Genomic DNA, 10,538 nt, shown 5'->3' with positions numbered 1-10,538 from the left:
GAAGACAGAGCATCACTTGCCCCAGAGCCCCTATCTATACCTTGTGGCTAATAGCCACTGACGGACCTCTGCTCCATATGTTTATTATCTAATTCCTTCTTGAAGCTGTCCATGCTTGTAGCCACCGCCACCTTCTGTGGCAGTGAATTCCATGTGTTAATCACTCTTTGGGTGAAGAAGTACTTCCTTGTATCCGTTCTAACCCGACCGCTCAGCAATTTCATTGAGTGCCCACGAGTTCTTGTATTGTGAGAAACAGAGAAAAGTAACTCTTTCTCTACCTGCTCTATCCCATGCATAATCTTATAAACCTCAATCATGTCTCCCCTCAGCCGTTGTTTCTCCAAGCTAAAGAGCCCCAAGTGCTTTAACCCTTCTTCATAGGGAAAGTGTTCCAACCCTTTTATCATTCTAGTTGCCCTTTTCTGCACTTTTTCCAATGCTATAATATCCTTTTTAAGGTGTGGGGACCAGAACTGTACACGGTATTCCAAATGAGGTTGCAAATCCTGGAAATTTGGGGTGGGGCTTAGGGACACTAGAGTTTGGGAACATGGATGGAGCTCAACAGGGATGTGAGGTCATTCTAGACCTTCCATACTCCTAGACTTTATGGTGTATCATAGAGTCCACCCTCCGAATCAGTCATTTTCTCCAAGAGAACTGATCTCTACCATCTGGAGATTTGTTCTAATTCCAGGAATTCTCCAGGCTCTACCTGGAGGTTAGCAACCCTAAGACTGTTGCTGCAGAGACAGAAACACCTTTCTCTCTAGCACAGAGAACAATGAGTAACACAGCACAATAGAAAAGAATAAGCTTAGACCCAAAGGGTAGCAGTAACACAACACCTTTATTAGGCCTACAGTAAAGAAGTGCCAAAGTAAACTACCATTAGAAGCTTATAACCGAATCAAACTTTGTTGGTGAAAAGTACGCAGACGGAGAGTGATTTCAGCAAAGCGTACCTTATTCGATCAGGAACAAGATGACTTTGGCGGTCTTGCAGGCCGGCTTATATCCCCCGAGAAACCGCCACCCAAAACACACACCCACTTCCCAATAGGTTATTTACAGTGGCCAAGAGTCCCATTGGCTCTCGGCCAGGAACCTAGCCCCCTGATTGGAGCGGACTAGGATCCACATAGTCCATTGTCTCTTGGGTCGATGCTCAACGTTTGTCTCTGGACTTGTCTGGACTTGTCAGGACTGTTTGTCTCTGGACTTGTCAGGACTGGATACATTACAGTTGGTCTTAAAGGTGCTACTGGACTCTAACTTTGTGTGCTTCAGGTGGGATCAACAGGGCTGCCCACCTTAGTTTTACCTTGAAACTAAAAGGGGAAAGAAGGTGGAATGATGGATGTTGGTGGTCCAGGGCATAGAAACTCCCTATCTGCAGTCGGTTATTTAAGAAACTGAATCAAGATTTTCAGGTTGCCCCAGAGTCAGCTGGGGAAAGAAACAGTGGCAAGACAAAGGCCACAAACGAATGGTCTTTACTTCCTCAAAAGATTGGCAGCCATTGCATCATCAGCTCCAGCTTCTCCTCCCCAGCGTGCCTCGGCAACCCTTTTTTGGTCATGGGTATGTCTGTAGTCCGCTCAAGAAGGTGACGTTCCCCCGGCAAGAGCTCCGCTGATTTCCCGATAATCCAAGCAGGTGATCGTTTCCGACCCCCGAATTGGACTAGGAGAAGGGCCGTCCCGAGGTTACAAGTGTGTGCAGAGGGAGGGGTACGGATTGTAATGACTGCCTGCAAGAGTGCACGTTCCTAACTGCACTGGGTTAACAGTTAGGAGGAGTTGACTATCCTTTCCTCGGGGGGAGGGGAGGGCTTTTAGGAAACCTTAAACCAAACGTAGATCACGAGTTGTGCAGGGTTTGGGTGTCAGTCGCCCCGCCCCAGGGCTTTGTAATCGTCGCCAGCTGTACTGTCGGGGGGGGGGGTCAGGTTCGGAGATAAGGAAGAAGCGGCTGCGCCTGGAAGCTTTGCTGGAGCCTTTACCCTGGAAAGGTAAGTCGGCGCGCAGTGGTCCCCGTGTGGCCTTTAGGAATCGAGGCGGCCCATCCGCTCCTGGGCTGGGCGCTGTCTTCTTGCTCCCCGGGCAAGTGCTGCCGCCTTTGAGGCTCCCGAATGTGGCCAACGGGAGCTCCTTCCCGTAATCACTTTGCAGGGAGAAGAAGTTGGATTTATACCCCGCCCTTCACTACCCAAAAGGTGTCTCAGAGCGGCTTACAAACTCCTTTCCCTTCCCCTCCCCACAACAGACACCCTGTGAGGTGGGTGGGGCTGAGAGAGCTATTAAGAGAAACTGCTCTTTTTCAAGAACAGCTCTGAAAGAACTATGGCTTGCCCAAGGTCATCCAGCAGGTGCAAGTGGAGGAGTGGGGAATCAAACCCGGTTCTCCCAGATTAGGGTCCCTGCACTTAACCACTACACCTAACTGAAGCGTGGAGCTGTGAGTGGCATTCAGGCATCTGTGCTCTGGTTCCTAACGGGGTTCAGTCCAGTAGCTTCCTTGAGATCGACAAAGTTTTCCGTGGTCTAGGCGTGCTGCGTCAGCCTGGAGTGGCATTCTTCGGGGCTCTGCAGCTCAGGTTATGGCTGCGTTGGGCTCTTTCGTGTTTGGACGGGCCAGCCAAAATGGCACACGATAGCGAGCAGATTCCCCAGAAGCTCTCATCAGTTTGAGGTACAGGACCGAGCCCTTCAATAAACATTGATAAGTATTCATTTCATATCGGTAGATTGGATTAATAATGGTGCAGCTGACGGAGGTGCTGAAACGTGTAACCATACACACTAGATAATGCACTTTCAATCCACTTTCCATGCACTTTCCAACTGGAATTTACTGTGTGAACTGGCAAAATCCAGTTGGAAAGCACATTGAAAATGCATTATTTAGTGTGTGACCACAGCCCAAGAGTGCAACTCGTAAACCCAGAGATTGCAAAATAAATCGGGTTAAGCTTGCCTCAGGTCTTCATTTAGTTTACATGCTAGGGATAGATGGTGATTTATAATGGGGAGGGGAAGTTGGTTTCGTGGACACAGTCACCCCTGGGAGAAATAATATACAGTCGGGCATTCTGCAAGAGATCATGGTTGAGGTTTTTCTAGCTCCATCCTGAGATACTTCAAGTCACTGTTTTCAAAGGTCTTGTCTTGGGATGTGGAAACAGTCATTGGTCTAATTCCTGTATTCTGCCAACTCATTCTCCTGGAGCAAAAACTTCAGAGTACTTTACAGAATGGTTGGATGGATGGGTTGCTGCTGGGTGCATTTCAGAGGCTCCATGCCGATTGCCAATCCAGAATCGTCCCAAAATAGCCTGCCAAAACAGTCATCAGGTTGCATTTTTAGTATATATCAAAAAGATATTGTGTGCCTGCAAAATGGGTTTTAAGTTGCATGACCCTGAAGGCTACGGTGAGGCAGAACAGTGGCTGATTTATATTGTCACTGATTGTGATTTTGTAGTTTGATTTTTAATTTGTATGCTTGATACCCTTGTGGTTTCTTGGTCTGAGAGTTCGTAGGACAGGAAAGAATACTGGAAGTGGGGGTATGATGTTTCTTGGAGTTTCTCTGGAAGCATCTCAGTACTGGTTATTTTTAAAGTTCAAACACAGTCCAGGTGGTAACTAATTTAATTAGTGAATGGTCTCTGTGTTTTTGAGGATTAGATTTTAGGTAGTCATATTGCAACCTGTATTCCCTTAGTTTCATGGCCTCTTGACCACTGCTGTTTGTTTCATGTTTTGTACACAAAATGGCTGCCTATGAGAATCCAGTCTCATCATCTGAAGTGGGCCACCAATCATAAAAGCATATGACACAGTAAAATGGTGTCTCTGAGTTGCTGCTGGATCCCTGGTTGTGTGTGTGTGTGTGTATTTTTTTTTTTTTTTTTGTGCGCAGTTGGGCTACCCCTAGTACAATCAAACCTTAAGGAAGCAACTTTTGCTGCCACCTTCTGGGAATGATGCAGAAAGACTTCTAGTGCTCAGTGCTCATCTCAATTAAACTTAAAAATTTATGGTAGTTTTCTGTGTAATGTGCCCTATTTAACCAGCAATGTTGCTAGGAAACCAGAGGATCCAGGAAAAAATAAACATGAGTAACCAAAGGCCAAAGAAGGAGGAACTGCTGAATACCAAGGCCAAGTTACCAAAGGCAACTAGCTCCTGAGTTGCATCATTCCTGGTGCTTTCTTCACATGGGATTATCAGTGCTAGAGTCTTGACCATGCAATCCAGTTTGCAATCATTGCCAGGCTCAATAGAAAAGAGTAAGAGTCCAGTAGCACCTTAAAGACTAACAAAATTTGTGGTAGGGTATGAGCTTTCAGGGGAGCAGTGAGCGGTATGAGCGAAAGCTCATATCCTATCACAAATCTTGTTAATCTTTAAGGTGCTACTGGTCTCTTACTCTTTTCTACTGCTACAGACAGACTAACCGGCTACCCATCTTGATCTGTCTGCCAGGCTCAAGACATTTGGTTGCTTGAGGCAGAGTACAGAATGGGTTACCTGTTGAGTTTGTGGGTACTTCTGGAATTTGGAAAGAAGGTAGTGGGTGCCAGCACAAAATTGCTGCTGTTGGTGAGGTGGGGCCAGTCAAAAAATGTCTGCTGTGAATTCTGGGTGTTTCTACATACCCAAAAAAACCCCACAACCAGACTTTGCATGTCATCCGCAACCTTATCTTCTTACAGTCATCAAGGTGGTTATGAGGTATATTGCCAGAGTTTACTGATATTTAAACATTTGAAAAAATTAACAACTCTCTCCTTGGTTATTAACTGCAAGTCTTTGTAAAATAAGGACACTGACAGGGAACTCCAATTGAAGCCCATAAACCTGTGTATGCTGAGAGTGTGGAAATCTCAAATCTTTCCCCAGCCCCAATTTTTTTCCTCCCCCGGTTCCTTGTTCCTTGTGCCTCTTCTTGGATGTATTGTCACTTCTTGGATCAATTTTTTCTTTAACGTTCCCTCTCTTGCTACTGGTGATAGTGTGTTTGTCATGGCAAACTTCCAAGCGAATGCGTGAACTGAATAAAGACAAGTGGAGCCAAGATGTGAGCTTCTGGGCCTGTTACCATTTAACCTGAGAGAGCCAGTTTGGTGTAGTAGTTAAGAGCGGTAGACTGTAATCTGGAGAACTGGATTTGATTCCCTACCTCCCCACTTGAAGCTAGTTGGGTGACCTTAGGCAAGTCACAGTGCTCTCAGCCTAAAAATAAGCATAGCTCACCACCTAGTGGTGTCAAAAAAGAGCTACAGCTTCATCAGCCAAACAGTCTCTTCTGGGATCTTCTGCCTATTCCACACACAGTGCCATATGATAATTAATTAATTAACCATTTAACCTGCAGCTATTGCCAGGGCTTCCCAGGAGGTGGTCAGAGCTTGGCTCTCCGGTTGCGACCACTGCACGTTCTCCATTCTTCAGTCACCTTTTGTACACCTCAAAGCTGGCTGGAGAGGTAACATGGCACAGGGGCTGAGGTGACGGAGAGACGCAGAGGGGGGAAAAGTAAAAATTGGCAAAGGAAATGTTTTTTTTTTAATAAAGATTTTATTGACTCTCCTAAAAAGGGGAGGTATTTCGCTTAAAAGGAAAAATGGGGGGGTATATAGTGGGAGAAAGAGAAAGCTGAGTGATATATTAACTGGTAAATTAAACTGTTAGTAATGTCCAAACATTCTTCTTAGGCTTCTTCTGTGTGTTGTCAAACATCTTTTTTCAATCCGGTCACAAGTAGTTCTATGTTAGTATGTTAGTAGTGTTCCTTTGAATTTCTGTTAAAAAGTCTCTTCAGGGCGCATTCAGAACCGCTTCTTTGCGTGCTGGTTACTTTTGCACTCCCGATGACGTGGAGGAGCTTCCTCTGTTTTCCTCACCTTCCGGCTTTTTTCAATCGTCCTTCGGGTTGCTGTTAACTCTTTCAGTTCATGTGCTATAAATCCTCTTCCTTTCATGCCGTTTCAGGAGGTCTCCAGCTTTGAGAATGGTATTAAATTTCAATTTCGCTTTTATCCGCTCCCAAACTCTCTGCTGGATCCTCCTCCGCAACTGTTGACTTTTATAAGTGCTTACAAGGCACTTCTCGCTGTCAAAGTTCAAACTTTTCCGTTTTTTACAATCCCCCGTCAGATTCACAGCCATAAACAATCCAAGCATTAAGCAGCCGGCTCTCACATATAAGCAAATGCCCAGCTCCGACATCTTTTTTTATTGTTTATTTTCAATAAAGTTCTTAAAATGCGCTCCAGAGAAACAAAACTTTTTCTTGCTTTATTTCAAATACATCAAAGGAAAACACCACTATTCGCTCAGTCCATTCCCCCCCTCCTTTTCTTTTTCGCTTATGCAGTTAGAGGATTAACCTCCTCGTCTTTTTCGCTGGGGGGGGGGAGCGGTTTTAGTTCTTTTTCTCTGCATTTTGACAACTCACAGTTAAGCCGATCTTTTCTTTTCCATTTTTTTCCGGATGATCGCTTTATCACTCGGTGACGTCTGGTGGCTCCGCTAAACCCCGTGAAACGGGGTCGCTCACGCAGCAAGGTCCATTGGGGCAGGGCATGGCGGGAGCCTCAGTCTCCGACCTCGGCCGAAAGAGAGACTCCCCCCTGTAGTGCCCTAAAGCGCCCCGGATCCGAGCTCCTCTCTTCCTGAGGGGCTCGTTCGGGTCTCCGCTCGCGCGGATTCCCTCCTCCACCACGGGCGGGCGAGACGCCCTCGGGAGCGACCCGAGGATGCGTCCGCCATTCGCGGGAGCCAGACCAGAAGCCCAGCAAAGGAAATGTTAAGAGAAGGGAGGAGTGTGAACAGGAGAAGGAAGATACTTGAAATGGGATGTGGAAGGGGGTCACAAAACGCAGCAGCAGGGAAAAGAAAGTAGATGCCCAGAAACCCATTTAACTGCAGCCATGGTAGCCACCGGTGCCATATTGGGGATGCTTCTGTACATGGTATTCGCTTGTGATCATTTGTGGCAGAGGTATAAATATGTTATTATATCATAACCGAATACTTACAGAAACTCCACATTATTGCCCACTCTCATTACTGTTTTGTAAATGAAGACTTAGATCACACTTCAGATGTTTGGGAGTAGGATGAGTCTGTGTTTAAAACAACAACAACAACAACAAATAAACTCTGTTCAGAGCATGTTTAAACAGGATCCCAGTTTAATGCCTTGGTGTCCAAGGTTCAGTGCCAGCCACTTTGATGGCAGAGAGTTTAAAAGTGTCCATATGCTACTTCTGAGCACATGCACAATATCCTTTCCTTACTGCTAAAAACCACAGAGCGGCCTGATAACCCAGCCTAGCTGGAAGCTAAGCACTGTCAGCCCTAGTAAGTACTTGGATGGGAGACTGCCAAGGAAGACTAGGGTTGCTGTGCAGAGGCAGGCAATGGCAAACCACCTCTGGTTATCTCATGTCTCAAATGCCCTGTGGCTAGGCCTGCCATGAGTTGGTTGCAAATAGACGGCACACTATTATTAAAAATCATGGGCAGCACTGTGGTACTGGAAGCAGGGCTTGCAGGACTGAAGGATGTTTATCTCACAATCCTCTCCTTTTTTGTATGTGGCACCAGAAAGTGGGCTATAAATACATAATCTAGTGATTTCATAGATGCTTGGAAAGGAGGTCCACTTCTGAATATTCCGCTTTCATCCCACTTTTTAAATGTACTGTACTTTTCAGCACCAATGGGCAAAGTAACTCCATGCCACTGTCCCCTTCCCAGTCATATAGAATGCACATGTTCCGTATCTGTTAAACCTGGGCAAATTATGTTAAATCATGCAGCGGCTTGATGATAATAAAGTAAATTGTTTAGAATAATGGTTTGTAAATCTCAGGCTTACAAAAATAAAAAGTCTTCTGTGTATTGTACAGTATATAGAAGCTGGCAGGCTTTTCTAAATGGGATCAAATGTATTTTAATGCTTTCTGTATAGCTTTATTTAGTTTGTAGTTATCTTAAAGGGAGTTAGTTATCTTAAAGGGAGTTAAGTTAGCTTAAAGGGAGTTTCGGTTTGTGTGTATGGAATAACAGTATCAAAGTGAGGAACAGGCTATGAAGTGTATAAAATCTGTGTTGTGTCTAGCTAAGTATCTACTGCTTATCTGTTCTGAAAAACTACATAGGTTGTTAGGGATGAGGAGACTCATGTGTTAAGGTTGCCAAGTCTCTATTGGAAAATACCTGGAGACTTTGGGGGTGGAGCCAGGAGAGGGTGTGGTTTCGGGAGGGGAGGGGCCTCAGCAGGGTATAAGGCCACAGAGTCCACCCTTCAAAGCAGCAATTTTCTCCAGGGGAGCTGATCTCTGTCGGCTGGAGATCAGTGGTAAAAGCGGGAGATCCCCAGGCCCCACCTGGAGGCTGGCAACCCTATCATGTGTGCAGGTGGGTTATACTAGTCAGAGCGTGGGACTCGGACTCAGGATGTAGAAACCTGGGGTTGAAATCCCCCATAACCCTAAAGCGTGTTGGATGACCTTAGGCCAGGGCTTCTCTCTGCCTCACCTAATCTACCGCACAGCTGGGGCAAAATGGTGGAAAGGAGAATTGCTTGTGCTCTTTTGGAGGACTTGACATTTTACAGTCTGTGTTAAATAAGCAGTGATCTGGCTGGAGTTCACTTCTCCCAGGAGCAGGCTGCTGGTGTGATCTGCTGTTTTCACATATCTTTGCTTGCATCCAGTTGACTCTTTCAGAGCTGCCATGCCCCCTGAGAAATGCCCTGTCACATCGGTCCTTTCCACATTTGCCTGCCGCTCTGGATTTTCTCAGTGTTACAGTTAAGGCAGTTTAAATCCACAGCAAAACAGCATCCAAATAACCTGGGGCAACAGCAGTCTGAAACAGGGCTGACCATTGAGGGGAGGGAATGTAATACAGACTGGGGGGAAACCCTGGAATAAAAAGGTTGAACTCTATTTTAGTGCAGAATGGGGGGGGGGGACCCTGGATTAAAAAGAAAGTTGAATACAGTTTTAGTGCAGAATTGCTTCAAGGACACTGCAGTGAACATGTATTAAAAGGAGAGTGCATCCCCACATTACCATTTTGGCACCGCACTGTACCACAATTTATTTATTTTAGCAGGTGTATTGGCTTTACTTCTCAGTATTTTATGGGGCAGGGCATACCTCTGCACCATAGGCCTTACCTGCTTTGAAAAGCTGTTTGCAATGCAACATTTAAGCATGTACAGAAACACACTTCACCAATGAAAGCGTTTACATTTTTGTGCAGCAAATCGTGGTGGGGAGGGGTGTCAGTACTGTATGAACCTTGCAGAAATGATGGCCTTTGGAACAGTTTCTAATGTGAGTCTCATTTGGAAGAACAGAAATGGTGGCCACCATGAATCACACTCCGTCAGAAGTGACCACACCTCTTAAAGCTGTCAGCCAAAAAAATGATTCGAGCGATCCGGCTTCGGAGCAGAGATCACCTCTCTGCAATGGAGGCTCAGGAAGAAATGAGCAGAATGGTAAGCAAACTCATGCTGTTAAAGAAGTACATAGAAGCTGAGGTACTGGGCTTTTGGTAGAAGGAGCCAGAGTCCCATGCAAAGGTGAAAGCACCATCTTGTAAAAGGTAAAGGTAAAGGTTCCCTTGCTCGAAAGCCAGTCGAGTCCGACTCTAGGGTTGCGGTGCTCATCTCCATTTCCAAGCCGAAGAGCCAGCGCTGTCCGAAGACGTTTCTGTGGTCATGTGGCCGGCATGACTAAACACCAAGGCGCATGGAATGCTGTTACCTTCCCACCAAAGTGGTACCTATTTATCTACTTGCAATTTCTTGCTTTTGAACTGCTAGGTTGGCAGGAGCTGGAACTAGAGACGGGAGCTCACTCCGTCATGCAGCAACTCGGGTCTCGAACTGCTGAACTACTGGCCTTCCACAGCCTGCAATTCAGCGTCTTAACCACTTGAGCCACCGCAGCTCCTTGAGGCCAGATTAATTCCTCCATAAATCTTGCTGGGAGGTTTTTGTGGCTAACTTAAAAGTTCGCCGCTGGAAGTCTTTTCTCAGCTGCCCAGAAGTGGTAACTTTAGACTATAAGCTTTTGATCTACTGACTCATGTCCAAATCAGAACTTGGCTGCTTTTCCTACTCCTCATCCTGTTCCCTTGTGGCAGGGGTCAAAGCAAGTAAGCAGGGCCATAATGTTGCCAACTGGTCCCATAGTGCACAGGGACCGCCCTAATTGTGTGTGAGAGAGAGGGGGAAAGGAAGAGAGGAAAGCAGGTGCACATGCTGCAGCAGCTGTTCCCGTATCTACTCCTATTACACCAGTGATGACCCAGTCAGTGGTTTGTGGAGAGCCACGTTTGCCATTTCCAGTGCCCACAAGAGCCGCATGACTATTGTATGCCCTGTGTGCCGCCCTGCCAACCGCATGCATAACAGTAATTTCAGAAACAACTATTCATATTAGATATATAACTAACAATTTTAACTAGCAGAATTATGTCTGTGGAGGTAGGGTTGTG

The 10,538-nt window shown here is 46.0% G+C and overlaps 1 protein-coding gene across 1 annotated transcript in view; it reads left to right on the top strand.

Annotated features, from left to right (window-relative positions):
• The first annotated feature begins 1,989 nt into the window (after window positions 1–1,989).
• Window positions 1,990–10,538, top strand: part of LOC107117341 (early activation antigen CD69-like) — a 14,385-nt gene continuing 5,836 nt past the window's right edge. Inside the window, exons 1-2 of the mRNA XM_015419439.1 lie at window positions 1,990–2,017; window positions 9,391–9,534. Of these exons, the coding sequence (XP_015274925.1) occupies window positions 9,393–9,534 (142 nt within the window). The 5' untranslated portion in view covers window positions 1,990–2,017; window positions 9,391–9,392. The remainder of the gene's footprint in view (window positions 2,018–9,390; window positions 9,535–10,538) is intronic.

Source organism: Gekko japonicus, unplaced genomic scaffold (assembly GCF_001447785.1).
Source record: "Gekko japonicus isolate JY-2015 unplaced genomic scaffold, Gekko_japonicus_V1.1 scaffold554, whole genome shotgun sequence".
In the NCBI taxonomy this organism is placed as follows: Eukaryota; Metazoa; Chordata; class Lepidosauria; order Squamata; family Gekkonidae; genus Gekko; species Gekko japonicus.
The sequence above is the reverse complement of the archived record's forward strand: the minus strand, read 5'-3'. Positions and strand labels throughout refer to the sequence as shown.